The sequence below is a fragment of the Pieris brassicae genome, chromosome 12 (genome assembly GCF_905147105.1).
Source record: "Pieris brassicae chromosome 12, ilPieBrab1.1, whole genome shotgun sequence".
In the NCBI taxonomy this organism is placed as follows: Eukaryota; Metazoa; Arthropoda; class Insecta; order Lepidoptera; family Pieridae; genus Pieris; species Pieris brassicae.
This window is the reverse complement of record NC_059676.1, coordinates 2643185-2665744: the sequence shown is the minus strand read 5'-3', so window position 1 is coordinate 2665744 and position 22560 is coordinate 2643185. Positions and strand designations below refer to the sequence as shown.

Sequence of the window (22560 nt, the reverse complement as noted above, 5' to 3'; positions counted from 1 at the left end):
CGTGACAAAATTAATTTATTATGCGGCTCACTTTGTCTTTTAGTTTGATAGCCCAGGCACGGAGAAATAAGATTTAATCGTCTCCATTTATAAATGTTTTATGTTTGTAATGGTTGATGGTATACTTATATAAATCACGTGAAACTTACGTTTCGTTATGCTTTGTGATCCCCACAAGGGGTTATTAAGTTTTTTTACTTTCAAATCATAAAAAAGAAATCAATGGCGCTACAACCTTTTTAGGTCTGGGCCTAGGATTCTGTAGCTGTTTCATGATCATTTGATAATCGAATAGGCAAGTAGGTGATCAGCCTCCTGTGCCTGACGCACGCCGTCGACTTTTTGGGTTTAAGGCAAGCCGATTTTCTCACGATGTTTTCCTTCACCGTTCGTGCTTATGTTAAATGCGCACATAGAAACAAAATCTATTGGTGCACAGCCGAGGATTGAACCTACCTCAGGGATAAGAGTCGCATGCTGAAGCCACTAGGCCAACACTGCTCTAAAACTGTCAAATCTTAAAATATTTTTTTTTAATTTCAAAGACATAAAATTATGATTGACTGGTTGGACCAGTTCTAAATATTGTGAATGACCTAGATACCACATAGACCTACCGAATATAGATAAGTATTTTCATAGAAATCCGTCAAGCCATTGTAAGGGAGTTACAAAACTACCGTGATACACTAGAATTTTATATGTATATCTAAAATTTCAATTGACATGTGGTTGTGATCATTATCTTGCTTAAGTGAAATAATGAATAATTCTAAACAACTTCTAGAAGCAATGCGCATAATGAATGAAAATGATTAGCATTCATGGGACGTTTACAATTACATTAGATGCAAAATACAGACTAATCAACTACAATAAATAACCGGACTTATTACTTTATATAGTTCAAATAAAAAGCTTGCTTTAAATTTTAGACTATCGCTTTTATATATTCAAATAAATAATATTCTATTAATTTATTTGCAAAGCGTAATGGGTGTATACAATAATATTTTTATTTTAAGAAAACAATTATACATGGTTAGTATTCGTACAGAAGCCACCACCACTACTATTTCATAACTCTGATTTATAATCGTTTCAATCAAAATTAAATTGTGTCCAACATATGTTATCATCATATGTTATCTGTGATCCGATAAAAATATTGTGTTTTACTCGTAAAATATTCGAATCAAAAAGCTTTCAGTTGCATGATAATGTTAAGAACGAGGACTTGGACACGGCTCTTGAAAAAATGTCATGTAAATGTTTAAATGTGTCATACATGTGGTCAACGAGCCGTAACTTATGTGAACTGATCAAAGCGTGTTCTTGTATGATATTATGCAAGAATGAATCTAAGCAATCAAAGTGTAATTAATGTCTAAACTACCGGTGATATGCGTGCCTAGATAATTATATTCATACATTTATAGGTTGTTGGTATGAACATTATTATCCTAGTTATTAAGGTATCATTTTAATTATAATTTATGAATTAAATCATTGCTTAGAAGAGTAACACAGTTTCCGCTTTTCACTACGTATATTTTATATAGTAATGATATCGCATCGCTAGTTTCCGATGTTTTCACCGCACTTAAACGAACGAAGTAGCTTGTGTAGCTGGGGAAGTAAGGTTCTAATAACCAACCAACCGTTCGTGGTTGGAATGTCACTTTCGTAAATAATACGTTACTCTGTGCCTTTCTCGATGAATCTTACATCTGTAATTATCGAATTCAAACTTCTTGCTTCAACCCGCCTTACTTCCTCTATCTTTAAATAGGTACTTTATAACCTATTCAAATATTGATATGAATAAATTATATAATTATATTCATATCACTATTTGATTTACCATTTTCTATAATACTGTTTTCTCCTTTGGTTTAACATATTTTTTTCTTTATTGTAAAGCAATTATTATATACTTATATACACAGGATAATTTATAATGTCTCTGTTATGTTTCAATGTATAAGTAAAATTTTCCGTATAATGGTTTCTTGAGAGAGATCGCTTGATGAGTTCATAATTGTATAATAATTTCATTAGTTCTGAATGCAACGAAGTGTTCAATAAATTTATGTGGTTACGCACAAAACTAAAGTTTCATACAAATAAGCTTACAAGAGCCAAGCAACACTCGTTTATCGCATAAGTTTTATGGTTTAAGCAAAATTAGCATGTGTTTAACATAAACGTAATTATCATTTAGTTAGTGTTTCTGTTGACACAGTAATTACAAATCCGTGCTAAGGCACGCTAAAAACTTTCTTTACGAGATAAGCATAAGTTAATTTACCCATTCTAAACAAAAACTCTAATAACTTTTACATGCAACATAGTTAAAATTTCTTGTTCTTTGTAAGAAAACGTCTTCATTCTCCTTAAAATTTTGTGTAAATTTCTTTAATATTAAATTGGAATTACCAGTAACTAACTGCTGACTCTCAATCGTTAAGCCTGTGCAATTATGAAGCAATGCATTTTTGTTCATGTACTGTATGTAATATATACGATATTGCTTGTATTAGATGTAAAATTGTTTGTTGAAGGCTGATCTATAGAAGAAAAAATAACGAAATTCTATAAAGGGTTGCACAGGATAATTAATTGCTTGTCATACAGATTTATTATTAGTATAACTGTTACCTGTAAGGGATTTAATTTTATCTATTACTACTGACTACTGCTACTAGCTTGCGTTACAATTAATTTTAAACCGTGACATATACGTTCTCGATGTTTATTGCTACATTACAATTATTGAGAACAATAGCTACCTACACAAATGGACTGTATATTTCCGCTTTTGTTCAACTCCAGAATAACAAATGCGTTATAGCCCCGTTAAAATTCCCGTTGACGAATTAAAGACCGAATTGTCTATCCATTTACGATTACGAGAAACACTGAGCCAGGTTACTTAAAATGGTATTGAGATTGAGAAACTCGTTAGAAGTTTTTATCGAACAGATTTCTATTGAATCGTGCTGCATTCCGATGTCGTACGATCCTCGGCGGCTAATGGCTCTCGTTCCCTTGGCAGACAGGCTGGCGTGGGTAATTTCATTGCAATTTTATGCCATAATAACTTTGACGTTTCCAGGAAGAGTCGTTTGACGAACGGCTTTTCTTTTAAAGCTATTACCGCGACGTGTGTGGCATGTGAACTTAAAGGTTATATAAAAAGATTGATGAAACTAATTAAACTGATGTAATCGATGTTGCGAATTCATTAATAAAAATAATATGCGAGTAATTGTTTTTTTCTTATTGGGTATAGTTAAGAATAAAGTATTTTTGGCTCGCTGCATAAGCTGCTAATAATGCCTAATTGTAATGCCTTTACGATTTATTTACATCAAAACGATAATGTAAGTTTCTGTTTTTTTCTGTTGCATGTTCTAAGTGCTGTTGCTCGAGATACGATACGTAATTTATTGTTACATAAACTATTCAATTTTACGGATTGTACGCTCTGAGATTCCTTACACGAATCCCATAGATCGACTCTCATGTCGCATGCCCAATTACCAAAGAAAAACCAACTGTTGTCCAAGAAAAAAAAGTAATGAATTTTAAAAAGTTATTACGCTCGCGTGAGATGACTTTTGACGCATGTATTTAGACGTAAAGCGTTACTTATTGAAAATTTCCTGCATTCCTTAAAGTAAATACGTCATTTATCTTGCAATTACCTAGTCTTAGACTCCCTTTCACTTCAGTATTTATTGTGGAGCAAAGAATTCCACAACTCGATTGACTGTTACTCTAATAAGTTGCTCTTGTCTAACGAGAATAGTGATCTACCTTTCACCAGGTGCCGTTAATCAAGTCGGTTGTCAAGACTACGGGTACAGAAAATTATATACTAAGTTCTATATTTCAAAACGTGTTCAGGATTAACACGTAGTTAAAATTTATAAAATCATTCAAAATTCAATGGAAAATTATTTATATATTATAAGAGATGAAAACGCTGTATAACAAGTTGGAACTTAAGGGCAAACATGTTTTTGTAATTCACTTTTAAAAAGCGGCATCATCAGGCAACAGGAATAATTATTGCTGCTTCGAGGAACGAAACGTAGGACAATCGCCTCATAACGTAAAACACCTCCAAAAAATGGCTTGAAAGTAGTTCACATAATATTTTTTAGGTTAATTGTAATTATTTATACCTCTAACGATTTATCAAATTAATGTTCCATTGAGATGCAATGTCACGGTCGATTAAATACGATTTTTCTATTAAAATAATTAAGGTTAACTTATACCGTACTAGTAACCAATTGGGTACTAATTTTAGTCTAAATTGCGCACCGGCTTTGATTTTGCATGGAAACAGTATAGTCTAGACAATTCCATAATATGTTTCACTTGTAATCCTGACCAAATTCGGCGGTTCATTACGACTGGCCATTTGCGCAGGAGATTTCGAAGCTTTTCGACTTTTAAAACCTTTCAAGCTTCAGAAAACGGACTTCTTACTCATAGTAAAAGATTTTATAGTTTATGGAGTTGGTTTAGTGATATTTTTGTTTCTTAGGCCATTTAGAGGTTATTTTTTTACGTTTTCTAAGGCTGTAAGAATCTAAGACAAATTTAATGTTTACATTGTGCTTACATTATTATCATAATATAATTCATATTATGCAATGGTTCACCTACATAAAGTCGCCGCTTAGGTAAAAAATCTGTATTTTAAGATATTTTTAATGTTGCAGAATTGATAAGTAGGTAAGTATGTCAGACAAAATTTTTTTTTTCTTGTATTACAAAATCATATTGTTCAAAATAAAATGGCAAAATGAGATGTGGCCTTGTGATATTTATACGATTGAATGAAATGTCGTTGACCGCTCACAAAGTTTCAAAATGGAATGGTAAATTACCGGGTACCGGAGAAGGAAACAAAAAAACAATTTAAAAGAAAAATTTTTTGCTTATCATGAGACGTGTCTAATATAAGGGAGCCTTTAAAGTATATGTCGTTTAAAGTGAATGGAGCAAACAGATTTTTGTGTCTGTTTCATTAATCGACTTTTTGGTGACGTGATAAGCCCTACCACCCAAACCTTTTGAAGCTGGTAATTTCATGGCCATATGACATACCATGTGTGAACCACGAATGTGTCAATTTATCAAATTTAGTTCAATATAAATGTGACATGTATACTAGCCTTAATTTTACTTTTGATCAGTATTATCCAAAGGTCATTAAAACGAAAGATGTCCAACAACAGACAAACGGCACGATCGCCGTACCGTTAGACTATAGTGAATCATGTGAAACGCGTCAGCGTTATTGAATTTGAGTATATTTTTACAAGTACGGTGCCGTAGTAGTAAACAATTTATTTTATTTATTAATAAAATCTTACCAACGCTTGGTACTCTAATACATTGCTACAAGAAAAATAAAATATTTAATGAGACAAGCACTAATACACAAACATACAAACAAGAATACGCTACAGACAAAATTATTATATTATAATACTAAACAAAAATCGATTTCAAAGTGTAAGGGAAGCAACTATGGATAACCAGACCTAACTCGAACACACAAACAAAAAAGAAATATAGCAAACTTGCTACACAATATTTTTATACCATGACGTGAAGACATTGTTATTTTAAATTAGATTATTAATGTGTGATGTAGCTGAGCAATGTGGAATAAAAGAGGACGTGGTGACGAGGATACAAAAGGGAGTGCTCTGGCGATATGACCTTTGATTCTGTGAAAAGGATGAATGAAGAGCATCTTACAAGTAGGATATACAAGGCAACAGATGATTGTGAGATCGGGTCTTGTAGACCTTGGGTTACATGCCTCGACCTAATACAGGACGAGAGAAAGGACATGTCGAAAGTACCCATAAACGACGAGCATGCATAAGAATGTGATGAGTGGATGAAGCGAGACAGGTATGTCGGGACCTTGCAAGTGGAGGTATTTGGTCTATGCCTTTGAAAAAACGACGTAATTTAGGTTAATTAATGGAGTGAAATATTATTTCAAACTTATCTCGGTAACTGTTATTAAATGCAGTTAAGTATCGATAAGGTTAAATAACTCGTTCAAGTGCGACAATCATAAATGCTCCGTGTAATGAGAATTGCAAACCAATTTCATTTTACACGCATATTTCTGTCTCAAATAAAAGTTCGTCTCTTTCTTGTGTGTTGCAAAGAGATAGTAATTATATTTTAATACGAAATATTCGTAATTGCTACAAGTTGTGACAAATGCAATAGAATAGTCATGATAGAGGAGAAATTCCGTATTGGGAATTAAACAGAAACAAACAGTCAAATTAAACAGAACAAATAGTCTATCAAATAGAACTCCTGTATACAAATTCTATGGAAAATTCGTTCGAACTGTCAACCACTGACGTTATCTTCCTCGCATTTGCTGGACGTAACTAAAAAAATATTTTTAATATAGGATTCCTGAAAAGCACCTGTATGTAAATAATGTCAAACTCACTAATTTTTTTATGAAACAGGGAGCAAACGGGCAGAAGGCTCATCTGATGATAAGTGATACCGCTGCCCATGGGCACTCGCGGAGGAATGAGTGGAGGGCTCGCGAATCGCGAGTGCGTTGCTGGATTTTTAAGAATTGGTACGCTATTTTCTTGAAGGAAGTCGAATTGGTTCGGAAATACTTCAGTGTGCAGGTGGTTCCACATAGTTGGTGTGCGCGGCCACAACTGCCATAAAAAAACGCTCAGTTGTGGAACGACGGACGTCGAGGTAGTACTAGTGGAATTTCGTATTCTGCCTCGATCTCCGATGATAAAACTCAGCTGAACACTCTCCATGGTAAATGTAGTTGAAGATGCAGATTTACTACACTTACCTTAAAGAAGATTTATATAAATGTGTAAAACTCGCGTAAAGCAAGGACGCGTAAATTATGCTTTTTTTAAGCAAATATATATATATATATATATATATATAATGTATGCTTAAGACAATTATTTATCATTAGTAATTTAGGTTTTGTAACTACGGCGTTAACAGCACTCTTCACTGTCGGGACTTTTCCAATTTTCATAACAAATTATATAATTTAAAAAACATTGAATTTTTTTTTAAAAATAATGTGTTTGTATCACGCGTATGTGATACTCGTGATACGTATTAAGATATGATGCCTAAAATATGATATATGGACTTTATTTCCGGTAGTGTTTTTTTTACACTTTACACTTTAAACAAATTTGTTGTTAGCTATACTGAACCACGTCAATTGCATTATAATAGATATTTATTTAAAACCAGCTATATATGTCGTTGTTCTACTATACATTTTATTGTGTAAAGTTTTTAATTATTAATTACCCAGAGTAAATAATTCCTTAATTATAATGTCACCTAATAATGCCAAAAGAATGCCTTGTATATTCGGATAGCAAATAGAACAAAGTACCGGCCGGTTAAAGACAATTAAAACAACAAAAAAAATGCACAAATGTATGAGATCCTGTTACATTTGAAAACATCGTTTAGTTGTTACATAATTTGAATTCCATAGAATAAACCACATATGAAGGCTACGACACACATACCTACATATGGAAAATATTAAATCTTAATACAATTAATTCATTTATCGCAATCGAGCGTTGAATCGATTTTATTTTCTTTCCGCGTATTTACGCGATACCTCGTGTTTGTAATATGCGTTTTTTTCTATTATTTCTTTATTTTTATGACTAAATTATTCAATTAGTTTTAGTACGGGTCTCGCATAATATTGAAGGTGTCTGAACAATAACAGCCGAGCGGCTTTTTATAAGCAATACCTAAGTTTTTAAAATCAATACCTTATTAGAATATATCTATATTCAACCCGATAATTAACAAATATTTCTATAAACATAATATGCCCTCGCTTAAAGTTATCACTACCCTAAATACATTAAACATTTATGCGGGGTTTTAAGCGATTATTATGTAAATCTGACAAGTCCACAATTTTACCATAACACATTTACACGAGTGAGTTTAAAAATAAAATATTTTAAACTCAAACAACATAATATATTTTAGGAGCCTAATTTTAAATAAGCTAAGTTTCTTATACCAGATAAGGAGAGAGGAGAAATGTTGAAGAAAAATGCACACGGTACCTTTTACTTTGGTACTTGAATATAAAATGTTTGCCAAAAAAACCTAAAAAAACTAAAACACGATAAGTTATCACAATTCTAAAATAATGTAACTATAAATAAACATTTTCTCTACGTTAAAAACTTACATTTTGACAATAACAACTGCCACCCGGTCAACATGATTATTTTTCACAATTTTCGAACAGCACTATAACCGTAATCACAACAGTATTTATCGAATTAAATCAGATCGATTAGATCGATCTTTCACTACGCGTTCGTCATTCGCAACTCCCGCGCAGCCTGCAATTAAGCGCGCGCGTACCACTCGCGCCTCTATATACCGAGCGACCAACACTAAGCACACGAACAACCTGCTCAAATGCTTAATGATATTCTTCATACTGATTTCCGAATGAATGACATCAAATTAATTACTTAAAATCTCTGTAATGGACACGTAACGATTAACCCGCTTTTGGCTTGTAATTAAATAATTATAGTTATGTCACTGACACATATCTGAGCCGGTTTGTACAATTGCAAATTGGTCATGTTTATTGTGATTGTACCCGGACGTATGAATTCTATTTTCAGCCAACAATTGCCAAATTGAAAGGTAGGGCACATATAATAGTTATTGAATTCCTATTAGCCTATTTAATTAGATATTTGTAGTTAGGAGTCGGAGAGAAAAAAAATGTACAGGTATGCAACATTGGAGTAAAAAGTAAAAAAAACCTGTACTGAAGCTTTTTTTTTTAATTACTAAGACGGCTTGCATAAAAACACAGTTCATAAACCACAGCATCTTTAAGCTTATATGAATATTAAACTTCTATTGGTTTCTTTAGTTCCGTTCCATCTTTTTTATGTTTAGTTAGTCAAACATTACAAATAATTTACCTTAAGATTTTTTCATTCACTTGTTTTTCTTAATTATAATTTTAAAATTTTCAGTCATTTTAGACTGTTTTAATGTTTAATAGTGAACGCATAGTTTCCTTCCTCTATTTGCCCTCCAAAACGAATTCGCGCGCATTTTTATTCAGAGGTCAATAACATTACAAAATTTAAGTTTCGCCTAAAATTTTAAGGTCAATCGGGTAAAAGTGAAATATAAGTATTGCTTGATATTATTATAACGTTAGTATATTATAACTAATTTTAAGGTCGTCTTTATATAAACATATATTATGGTTATTCATACATGTTCTATGTCTTAGATAATTAATGATTTATTATTATCTCTAATGTTGTTACTACGTAGTATATGTCTATAAAGTAATAATAAGTCCAACTAACAAAGTTTGCCTAAACTTCAGGGTATTTAAAAAGTTCACATAATTTTCTATAGCTTATGCTCTTCCGAAAACTATATTCTTGAAATCCCATCTCATAACTCCTCCTTTCTTAGCGAATCTTTAAATGTCTCTACAGTTAGCTTAGCTCCTTATATATCTTCCTTTAAATGTCTTTTGAACAAACATTACCTATCGACATCCCTAACTATATTATATACCTAACTTTCGTACTAACTACTAACTGACATGAGACTGATCATAAATTATCGTGGTTCAAGTGCACTTTTCATGTATCCTTTTTAGTTTAGGTTTCTTTTTGTTCCTGATTAGTTTTGTCTTAATTAATTTAATTACATATGTCAATAAATACATGTGTCATATGTATTTTTTTTTACTTCTTGCTTACCTTATCTAATTTAAGACTTTTTCTTCTCACAGATCGAATCAAAAGCGATAAGGCCACCAGTTCCTTTTCATTTAATTATGTTAAATTTTTAAATTATAATGCATTGAAGTGTTAATAAATAAATATCTAAATCCGCATTCCAAAACTTATGTTATATAAATTATCTTTTTGCTAGCTCATTAATCGAGGTCCCGCGACCAAGTCAACGCGTGTAAAACACTTATCCTACAGGAAAAATTTGATCATATGCATTGAATAATCTCCAAAATTACTGCACCTAATTGACCCTTTATTTCACTATCAGACGAACCTGATGAACACAAGCTGAAAAATATTTTCAAAAAAGTCAGGGATCCGCAACTTCGATAATGTAACGCAAGGTGTGAAAACCAATAAATATCTCTATAAGCTCGGAAACTATTGGCAATAGAGCAAAGTGATGTACTACGGTTTCAGAAGACATATATTTTACAAACATGTCCGAGATATGATAGATGAATGCCATATATCTATGACATCAATATAAATAAAAATGAATCGCAAACTATGTTGTTAAAAGCAAAACGGCTAGACCATACCCAGAATTTTTTCACATTTTTCCTTGAAATCTATGGAGGTTTTTCATGGGGACTAAATCTCTATGGAGTAGCATAGCAATATGTTCCATATGTTGATATGTAGCTACTAATAAGATAGGCTAAGTAAAAACGTCACATTAAGCCGAAACGAAGTTCGCGGAGGCAGCTAGTATTTAATACAAAAAAATATCCTGTCGTTTATAGTCGGGACGCTGAACGCTCATTAATACGAACCAATATTTTAATATTTTAAATGATCACATGCCACATATGCCACTAACTTTGAAAAAAAAAAATATTGACTGACAGTGTGATTGATATCAAATGAATTGTAATAACGTAAAATTAAATTAGCCATTTTAAATTGTTATTAATCAGCCAATGAATTTTGAGAACTATTTTTTATTGTTAATTACTTCTTAATGGAAACTCTTTTTTATTAGCTGTTACGAAACTGAATATTGATTCCAAATTCAATATTCATTTATCGTAACAACTAATTCCACGTTTGCGATCAGCGGATTTGTGTTGGATTAGATAATACCGATTCCATAAATAAATTATTGTATGAATTATATTTGGATTCGTTATGTTTTTGCAGAGTGAGCCCTGCATATCATCTTCGGCACTCTGTGGAGTGGTGCCATTTTCATTAGCATCTTAATTTCTGTCAGATATTTATAAAATTGTGAATGAATGTGGTATAATATAAAACTAAAAGAAAATTAGGTACAAAAATTCATCATTGGAAGTTACAGTACACTCACTGCTTACGATATACATTTTTACAGATCTGAAAAGCAATGTTGGGCTTCTGTAGGAATTTGTAGGTTCGATCCCCGGCTGTGCACCAATGGATTTCCTTTCTATGTGTGCATTTTATATTCGGTCGAACGGTGAAGGAATACATAGTGAGGAAACCGGCTTGCCATATATACCCAAAAATCGACGGCGTGTGTGAAACAGAAGACTGACTGACACGCCTATTAGATTGACTAATGATCATAAAACAGATTCAGAAATCTGAAGTGCTACTTATTTTTTTAAATATATTTTAGATCCGAAATTATGGTCAGTGAAATATTACCAATTTTTATACGACACGATTGTATGGAAACCCGGAAGTTCTATACAACCATAAACTATTCTCCACTACCAACTTCTATTTCTCATAAATCTATCTGATATTAATTACGCCATTAAATTCCGTAAAAAACATAAAACTTTTGTTATAATACAAAAGATCTTTTAATGTTAGGTATATTAATTACACATACAAGACGGAATTGAGCGTATTATTCCTTCTGTCTTTTGTTTGACATACTCCATGTAGAATATTTAATACAATACAATCGGATATTAATGCAACATTTATTTTAAATCGCTAAATCTTATTTCGAAAGGTTGATGTCCTATGGTCTAATCTTTCGATGGAATACTCTTTTGTGGATTATGGTTGAGGTGTGAATTGCATCATATTATATTTAACATTCTTAACCAAACGCCGGTTATCTATAACCGTAGTGATATCGATTCCGAATTCGAGTTCAACTTGGACTTATTACTCTCAAGGTTGTGAAATTAGCAATATTGAGAGAACTAAATAAAGAAATTTCCTACAAAATGATCTTACAATATTACAGAGTACAGGCGCAGACGTCAGAGAACGGTCAACAAATATGTATTTCATAATAATTTGTGGAGGTTGGCTAAATAAATTTAATTAAAAGCCAATGTTATTTCAGATCCAAATAATCATATCGTTTTATATGTAACATTTATTCATATGATCTTGAAGTTAATATGTATAAATATTACGTAAATCAAAAATATATTATGTTTTGTATACATATATGTATATATTTTATTTTAATTTGTTTTAAATATTGTTAGCCATGTTATCCTTCGGATTTATACTCAAGATCTCGTAACAAAACATAATGTCATATAAGTCGTATTATAAAACTTGGACCACAGAAAGTATTTGTTACTGTTACAATATTATTTCGGAAAAAATCGTAAACATGATGCCATTAGTCCGGGTTTTATAATAGTGCCGATTGTGATCAAATGCAGAAGCAAGTCTAATAAAGACGCTATTTTATGTATAACAAAAAATCCAAAAAATAAATTAGAAACTTGTACTCGGAGAGAACAAATTATGCATATTTCGGGAGCAGTATTTATATTTCGTAATGCCTTAATAGAGTATCAAGTCATATTAATCTAAACTTTAATATATATACCTTTAATTGAAAATAATCACAAATAAAGTCGCTGTTGACCAATTTGTTCACGTTTCTCTATAATGTAAATTAGAAAATAAGTAATAAAGTTTCTCTATAATAGAAATTATAACAAACAATGTAAACGTTGATCAATAACAAACAACAATAAGTCGCAGTTATTCCACTTACCGGTGTCATAAGAATTAGTTTCCTTTGAGAAATCGCGATCATGACAAGGCTATCGTACTGGCCCTGACAATGTTACACAGTCAAATTAATTCAATTTCTGTTAAACGACCACCAAATGTATTTATGGTTTCTAAAAACACTGCAAAGGGGCTTCGAGTGCCGCCCCTACAGTGGCTCACTATGCTGAGAAAAAACTTCATGTGAAGTAGGATACTTTTTGCCTTTACATAATAAGTGGTAATGGCACACGTATTAAGAAAGACATTAACAGTCGCACGCATAAGCCTCTAGGCCAACACTGCTACTAAAAAAATATAAACAGTTTAATGTTTTAATAGAATCAAAGTTATATGAACGGAAACTACAGAGTACAATTCAAAAAGTAAACAACGCTGTTAATTCGTGGAACCACATATTTATTGATATAAGCGCAAACAAATATAATTTTTCTCGGAATAATTTTCAAAACATGACTAGATGTAGACATAGCCAAATTGATTTTATATATAATGTCAAGTTAACAATTAACAAATTACAAGAGATCCAAAAATTTATTTGTGAACTTGTCGTTATAAAAATATTAATCATATAAAAATTAATATATATATATATATATATATATATATATATATATATATATATATATATATATATATAATAAATGTAAGGTCAATTAGATAGTTTCGTTTTATTTTACTATAAACGCAACAGTTTATACGCCATGAGTAAACTTTAACTCAAATGTATACCTATAATGCTAAAAAATCAGTTTCAATAAGGAAAGTAGTTTTAAATAATATTAAGCAAAGGACATTGTCAAATTTGGTTTGAGTTTTATACAAAGGGTACCTGGTTCATGTATCTTTATAAATTATTGATCACATATTTTCCTCAATAAATACAATCGCGAGTTCAAGGTCGCAATGCAATCCTTTTGTACACAATTTTCAATGGCAATACGAATTTTTTACGAGGAAATTGTAACCACGTACAACGGAAACAAATATTTCAGAATTGCGCTACTTCCGCCACATTTGGTATTCAAGTAAATCGGAAAACACATCTAAAATTCTAATTGACTTTAGACTATAGAAAGACTTCAATACTGTAATATATTTGACTTCGTGGATCAGGCGAATGAGGATAAACTAGACCAGATGCGAGTATGCCTCGCTGTTACCCGATCCCCACCATAAGCTCAAATACGGCGCCGTGAAGTTTAAAAAATAAAATATGTTTATTATGGAACATAAGATACCAAAGTCACCAAATTTGAATAGGTAGACAGCCCTACTCATCGGCAAAGAAGACAGAGGATGTAGGCCGAGAGAAAAAGCCGGCGTAAAAAACTCTCGGTACTCTTGTAAAATATCAAATCATCAAACATTACTTATTTTAAAACAAATATCGCAAATTAATTAGAAGTAGCCTGTCTAGCACTAGTCCCAGGCCCTTTTATCAACTAGATCATTCGTTATAGAATCATTAACTTTGTAGTAAGTTTTAGAGGGTAGGCACATAGCACTTCACATGCAGGGTATGTGTAACGGCATTTCACGCTAAAAAAGACACATGATTTCCAATAAAACAATAACACTGGTCAAAAATACATGCAACAATACGTCAATGAGTCAAATCAGGCTCCAACATAAGAAATTCAATAAAATCTGGATAAATCAATCTAAACTGTAAACAAGATTTATTGTGTTCCATTTTGTGCAGTCCATGAAAAAACTACGTTTAATTAAAAAGGGGACAAATCTAAAAAATAATTATTAATACTTTTACGCAAGTCCTATACATTTTTATATTGCAATAAAGTGTGCGACTTCACATGAATTCCAATCTAGCCTATACAATAATTATGGCTAATAAGTAATATTATGTTGACTTAATTTTCTACGATGCTAATGAATTAAGCTAAGGTAATGTTCATTAACAGTCTTAGTGTTAATGTTCTGTAATGTTCGTGGGTCTAAGATACCTCACTTGCACTTATATTCACTACACTAGGTTTAACAACGCAAAAGGTTTAGTTCTCTTTAGGCGTCTAATTCCTGTCGTGTCAAGAAGTTGGATTGCCTCAGCATTCACATAGCTATGAAGCCATTTAAATACTTATTTTTTTAACATATATATAAAGAAAACTTAGCATAACCAGTACCACAGCAATTAATAAACCGATATTGATGGATGAATATTGATGAAACATACCAAAAACCTAATTCCATGCACTCCATATAATTCCAACAGTTAATGGTAAGCTAGTCTTGGCTTAAGCTAATTTCTCTTTGTGCGTAAAGCTTTATACAATATTTTAATTATTTTAATGCTGTATTCTAATTTTTAATGCGCATAATATAATGCTTGACAACAGTTCTCAGAAACCTGCGCAAATTTATTCATACACACTCGTAATATGTTGGAAAATTGTCAAATCGTGTATTATAAAAACCTATATTATTTTAGAAGGTCGTTGACCTCGTGGACAAATATGTAATTCAAATACGTTCACAATATTCAGAACCTATATAGTAGTATTAATAATTAAAAATATATAAATAATAAACTAAAACAAATTTTTAAAGTTTGGTTCCAGTGGCAACATTTCCTCGATAATACATCGATAAGCGATAAAAGGACTAGCTCTAGGGTCATTAGAGGTTATCTAAGTTTTCGTTTAAGTTAGAGATTTTCTTTAAAACGTCCTTAGCAGCGAATTTACGACACAATCCACGTTTCGAATACAAATAGTCGTCCGTCATAGAGTAAAGGAAAACATCGCGAGGAAACTCCCACTCGTCATAGACGACGACGTGTATCAGCTGATTTTCTTGACCAAAAAGATTGGAATGTTTTTGTTTGATATTACATCAGTGTTATATTTATTTAATACAAATGATAAATCATAGCGCGAATTTATCAAAACAAAGAACGCTTACTAAGCTAAACACTTTATACTAACAATATTTTTATAAAGTAAATAGAGATTACTTATTATTTCTACTAAGTTTTTCCTTAAAATTTGTTTCGCCTTCTTTGGAAACGAGGTAGCTTATATTCACCACTAACCTGCATTTAAAGCAATTACCTAAGCGGCCAAGGATAAACCAGTTAGTATCCTGTGAATTTTAATCTCATGACTTAATTGAATGTGGATGAAATACTGAGTCATGGAGAACTGGAGTATGCTTTCATAGCTCGATTGGTTAAGTCATTCCAAAATGTATATTTGAGGGGAAAGCAAATAAGGCGGAGAAATGATTTACTTTAAGATGACATTTTTGTGTATTAGCGAGAAATTAAACCGCAAACTCTTGCAATATAACTTTCCACCAAATTATTCAACATATAGAAATGTTCGTTGATATAATATAATTAAAGGATAATGGCTAAGTATAAAAGATGAATATTTGAATTATATATTTTAAGCTTACTCCAAAAACCTGCTCTCAAAAGGTGAAGGATGTTCTAAAGATATCTTATGCCAAGGTCATGGACCCTTCCTTAACAATAATTGAAAAAAAGCACAAAAAGCAAAGTGATATTTCAACGCAGGACAAAATTATCTTATTTATACAAGAAACACGTCTTTTTAAAAATTAATTTGGATTGTTGAAACCCATTAGTAGAATTGCTTATTTCACAAAATGGTTGGCGAGTTTTAATAAAATACCTAGTTTTCGCGGGACTTATGGACAGGTCCAATCCAAATGGTCAAACTACATCAATTAACAACACGTTTTAACAGCTACACGATAAATGTAACTAACATTATGTAACTAACGGGCTTTTTCCTTTAAGGTCGCTAAGTAGAATTGGTTCCAAAATACCTAGCTAGCTCCACATAGCTGTGGTGCGCGGAAAACTGCTTTACAAAACGCTCAGTTTAAGAACGACATACGTCGAGATGATACAGGTGGAATTTCGTATTCGGTCTCAACGCCCGATAATAAAATTCACCTCGATAGTAAATGCGGTAGTATATGCAGAGAGACGCAACGCCAAGGAAACAAGCCGCTCGGAAAATGACTGGTCATCGAAGATTCTAATCGCTTTTCGTTAAATACTATAAAGTGGAAGGAGCTGGTACTGGGGAACTCTTATCTTGTTTTTTGACGCGTAGATGACAGAGAAATTCAGAAGTATTATACACCCAAATAACATACCTGTTATTTTTGCCATGATACTACAAATTCAATACCAAACAAAAAGATTTGAAGTTTTAGCAAACCATTTAACCAAAATACAACTATTTCATAATATGTCCAAACATGAAACGATCAATTCTATGGCCGGACAATGACATCTAATTTAAATTATGAATATGATATTAGATACAAAATAACCGTATTTTATTATCCAAATTAACATATTTAATTAATTATGATTATTAGTATTTTTACTATACCTATAATGTTACGAGGAATGGTATGTATTTGGTATTTGAAATTTTAAAAGTACTGGACCGATTTCACACTTTCTTTCACCATTACAATGCTTCGTTATGGCTGAGTAACATTTCTATGTTATTCAGGCATAATATATTCTTATGGGTATATTTATCTTCAAATTAACTTTTGATATATAGTTATTGCTGTCGGATGGAGTGTTGGAGCCAAAATTAACAATTAATTCAATTGATTTATTCCCTAACACAGGACAATAAGGTAAAAAATAAGAAAACAGTTGAATAATGATTTAAGTCCTGGAACAAGACCAGATGGAATATGCTACATCTGTATCTTTTTAATTCCAGGTGGCAAACAGGCAGGAGGTAATGTAAAGTGATACCCGCTACCTATAGACATTCTCAATGCGTTGCCGGCCTTTTAATTGAAAATGTGCTTCATCGATATTTTTTTAATTCATTTATTTGTCAGGATTGTTCCATTGAGTTACCATACAGAATTGTACTGGTTGAACCTTGAGTTTAAAGGTCGTGAAAATAAGATGATAATTTTCTTACAAACATTTTCGTAACTATGGTGTTTGTGAAGTATGTTGACACCAGTTATATTTCTTAAGAGTGCCCCAAATTAGGTAATCTACCTTTTTAGTTTAATAATGCTTCTCATGTAATGATAAATTATGGCAATTTAAATTCTTAAATTCACTTATTTGTTATTAATTCAGTCCATTGAAGACAGGTATATTATATAAATTTGGCAGTTTACAAAATATATTAGATATTGATATATTTAATTTTAACTGTAAATGAATACATAAACTAAACTTGACAATTTAAAAAGCATATTTAATAAAAACCAACTATTTGTATTGGTTTCATACTGAAACTGCGGAACGTGTTTTGATTTTTTTTACTACGTTTTAATTCCTTGGACCAATGTGCTAAAGTAACCTCTGTTCTCAGATCTAATGCGATATAACGATTGACGTCGTTACATAATTTTACTACAAGCATTCTTGAAAGGTATAAAGTTTATATGTAATAAATATTTCATATTAGGTCGTAAATCAAGGTAATCTGTTAAAGTTGTTGTACTAGTCTCGCGTGGAAAGTAACTTCGTATATGCACTTTTAGGGAAGTATTGGTCGTGAATAAATTGCCGTAGAGCAGGTTAATCATACCGCTAAGGAGTGGTCGAGTTTCCATAATAACGAGTTAGAACCGCCATAAAGTGTAGCCAGGCTGTCTGCCGCGCCTACCGCCATTAGTGTACCAGAAAGCGTTCATTTGCAAACCCTTCAAGATTCCGTAACTCATATTAGAAAGTTGCAATATTCAAGTCTAATACCTTAGTTATTTAGACCTAAGCATGTAAGTATATAATTAATAATATATTATATATAAACCATGCAAATAGAGTCTACGCTCCGAATATGATTTTGTCCTATAGGTTGTCGAGACGGTTGGTCCGTGGGATCCTAGCGCTAAAAGGAAATAGCAAAAAGGTTAGTCGACATCACAGGGGACCGAAGAGCTGGCAGCTACCTCGGACAAAGAATTAGTCTAGCTATTCAAGGGAACGCTGCGAGTATCTTCGGAATCTTGCCTATAGGGACTCCTTTTGGTAATATATTTTAGTTATTATATTTTAAGGTTAGTTATTGCTTACCTTACAGTAGTCGTAGGATAACTTTATATATGTGTTTAATTGTGTTTATTAAAAACAATTTTGAGGTTTCATTAATAGTATGCATAACATGACTTCTACATATGACATCGGATTACGACGCGGTCTAAGCTTTGAATAGTGTGGCTACACACAAGACAAAAAATATATGTCGGTCGGGATTCATAGACACGATCACAGCGAATATGAATAGAGAATAGAGAACCATAAATCATTGATTAAACACACACAGATGTTTCAAACGGGCCCAACATCAGAACGTCAGTCCAGTTTTGTATTAAATAAATTTTGAATATTTTAATATCGATTAGGCTAACAAATCAATAACTACAACATTTTTGGTCTGGACTTCAGATTTCTGTATCTGTGTCGCAGTCATTTGTTTTTTTCTATATGGGAAGTACCCGATGCACGATGTTGACGATTACGCCGGCCTAAGCCGGTTCCCTCACGATGTTTCCTTCACCGTTCGAGCGAGTGTTAAATGCGCTCACAGACAGAATAAGTCCAGTAGTGCACAGGGTTCGAACTTACAACCTCAGGGTTGATAGTCGTTGAAGCCACAAGAAAAATTATTTTATATTACCGATAAATGCCCGACGCGTACGTTAAGTCCATAGTCGCAGAGTACATACAAATTATGTTATGACTTATTTATGACGGTATCTGTAAAAAAATATTTCCTGATCTAAATATAAACTGTCCCTCGCCACGGTAAACAGAGTTGCTAAAAGAATAGCACGAATAAAATATTGTAAGGCCGTTTCAGACAACAACAGTGAATATTGAAAGATAAAAAATACAGTGGTAATCATGGCGTCTTTATGCTGAAACCGCTCAAGCGTTCTATACTATATTTGGTATAGATAATATTTAAAAAAATCCTTACTTTGACTGGAATATCTCATGTAATAATACTCTATAAGGCTTCCGGCGTTTTGAAAACTGTCGTGTGGGGCGAGGTACAACTATAAAAATTACAAATTGCTTACTGGCCACTTTGACCCCAAATATATCCTCTTTGGTTAGTAATTCCAAATATAATTAAGGACTTGAAAATTTTAGTAAAGTATCATGTTCCCGCTAACATACGCATATTGGATTAGGCACATGTATGGTATCTATTCAAATCAATTGATTGAAAATTTGAGGTTAACAACCTCTTCTTCATCTTTAAGTATGTGATTTTTGACGTCGTGTATTTAAATCTATAGATCTTATTTCTCCTTTACAATTTACATTCTAGTACCGTCAAGGAAAATATCGTGAAAAAAATTGTAAATGAAACGTATGTGTCGGTTTCAGAGATTCACAATTTCTATTGCATTACGGGAATTTATACAAAATATTGGAATTTGTAATGACCCATATTTCTACTTAATCTCATTTCTTATCATGGCTCGTTATCAAATGCCTAATATTTGTTTATATATTTTAATCTTCATTCCTGCATTTTAACTATTTTTATACTAAATCTATATTATAATTACACAAATAACTAAGCAATGAAAGAAAGGAATATTTAAAAACATGTTTTGTTATGTGACGCCGATTTCCATATAAATTTACAAAATTATGATGGTGACGATTAAAAAAGACGTCATAGCGATGCGTAATGCATTAGAGAAATTGTTTTTGTAGTAATTTATATATGCAGCAATAAAATTACTTTATTTAACACGGACAGTATATGTTTAGAAAATTTTGTATAAAGCATCATAGCAGAAATGTAAAGAATACTCACATGTATCAGGCTTACCCAACAACGGAGTCCATTCCGATGCGACCCTAGATCGCTTGCTATATGTACTACTATCGTAAGATGTACTAGCTAAAATCACCTTATCAATAATATAATTCATCATTCTACTCAATAGACTCTTCGATTTGCGTTTTATCCCGACAAAGACGCATTCCGAACTAAACAGTATCAGGGACCATTTATTGTAATAATTTAATGATGCGCATACGTACTTAGTGATAAAACTATAGGGCGTTATTAGATAGTGAACTAGTGGAAAAGTACCTTTGCCGGTGTAAACAAATAATAGGCAATTTTAATTTTTAATAGGTTCGCTTCTTACATCGAGATAATGAACTTCGAGATAACGAACGAACGTATGAATTGTTGACAAATCGCTGCTATGAATGAGTGAGTTGTAATTACATTTATATTGTATAACGTATATTTGTTGAAATGGAGGCAAAAAACTTGTAAATTGGGTTTGATATGAAACATTAGAAGACTGGAAAAATATGTTAACTGCCGCACAATCTTTTGTTGACATTTTTTGTGGCTTGGTGTAACACTTATTAAATAGCCAAGAGCCCTAGGGCTGTACACCACGAGCCTTTACTTTATTAAGTAATTATCGTTTACCGTTACACAAAGTACCGGTAAAAAAAATACAACAAAGGTAAAATGTATTGAAATATGTTGAATTGACCGTTGGGTCCAAATCTAAACGAAACTTTTTCTCTTGATTTTTGTTATTATATACAATACATATTTAAAAAAACTCGGCTTAAATAGCTTTATTCTTTTCAGAGATAATAATTTAATAAACATTTTTTGTAAAAAGAAAAAAATTTGGTTTCACAAACTTAATTGTATTTATAATATTTTAAAAGATAGTAGAGAACATACTAATGTATGTTTTGTGTCTTTTTTTAAAGATGTAAATAACGGTACATTTAATTTTAGCTTAGCTTAGACAAACTTGAGGCATTTACCGTATTTTCATAATAAATCAAATAATATACTAAATACTGATTACATTTCCGTTATCCTAGAAAATTGATCATAAATCATAAATTCAACCTACAATTTGCAGTGAAACCATCGGTAGCCATAATTTATTAACTAAGCGAATATTCGTGAAAGTGGTTTAACAAGATTGGCCAATTTATTGTTTAAACATATTCCTTACTATGAAAATTCAGTACAAGAGAATCATGAGAGGGTATCTTTTGATAGTTGTTTTTATTATAGCAAAGAAATGTTCTGCAGAACATTTAAATACAGACTTAATTTTAGATCTGAGAAACGAGTTTGGAAAACGGTATTCATTGGTATTTATGGATTGTTATAAAGAAGGTATTTGAATACGATATTGTTAAATTTAAACATATATAGAGAGTAAATTGCTTTTTGAAAAATTACGAAAAGTGAAGTACCGTATTTTCTTGACATTTTTCTATCAACAACTAGATTTTTTAAGCAAAGAACTAAAAACTATGATTGACCTAGGTTAATAAATAGTTACGTTGGAGGATTGTCCGCAGTGGTCTCAGCTAAGTCACAATCTTTGTTTTGTGGTGGGGAGTAACCTTTCTTTGCCTTGTGTTGTGGAAAAAATGGTCGGCATTGACGAGGTTTGGAATGCAGTGGTATCCTGCTGTGAGCATGTTATGCTACAGAAGGAGACAGCAGAACGAGAGAGGGAGCCCTTTAGGACGAATCCTACGGGTAGAAGACGGGGAGAAAATAGGAGAAGATATGCCCGTCTCCTACCTCCTATGTAGTGTGTACTGCACCGGAGGTTTGTAAGGGTATCATGCCGTTGAGGTCCCGGTAGAATGCGACAGCGACCCCAGAGCCTCTGTAACGCG

The 22560-nt window shown here is 32.1% G+C and overlaps 1 protein-coding gene across 3 annotated transcripts in view; it reads right to left on the bottom strand.

Annotated features, from left to right (window-relative positions):
• The window catches only part of LOC123717157 (putative inorganic phosphate cotransporter), a 31098-nt gene extending 10241 nt beyond the window's left edge, over positions 1–20857 (bottom strand). The window contains exon 1 of one of the 3 annotated variants that reach the window (XM_045673013.1): positions 20693–20857. In XM_045673013.1, the coding sequence (XP_045528969.1) occupies positions 20693–20813 (121 nt within the window). In that variant the 5' untranslated portion in view covers positions 20814–20857. Of the gene's footprint in view, positions 1–8290; positions 8463–20692 lie in introns of those variants that run through there. The other 2 variants (XM_045673014.1, XM_045673015.1) reach the window with 2 other exon arrangements.
• Between the last annotated feature and the right edge of the window lie 1703 nt (positions 20858–22560).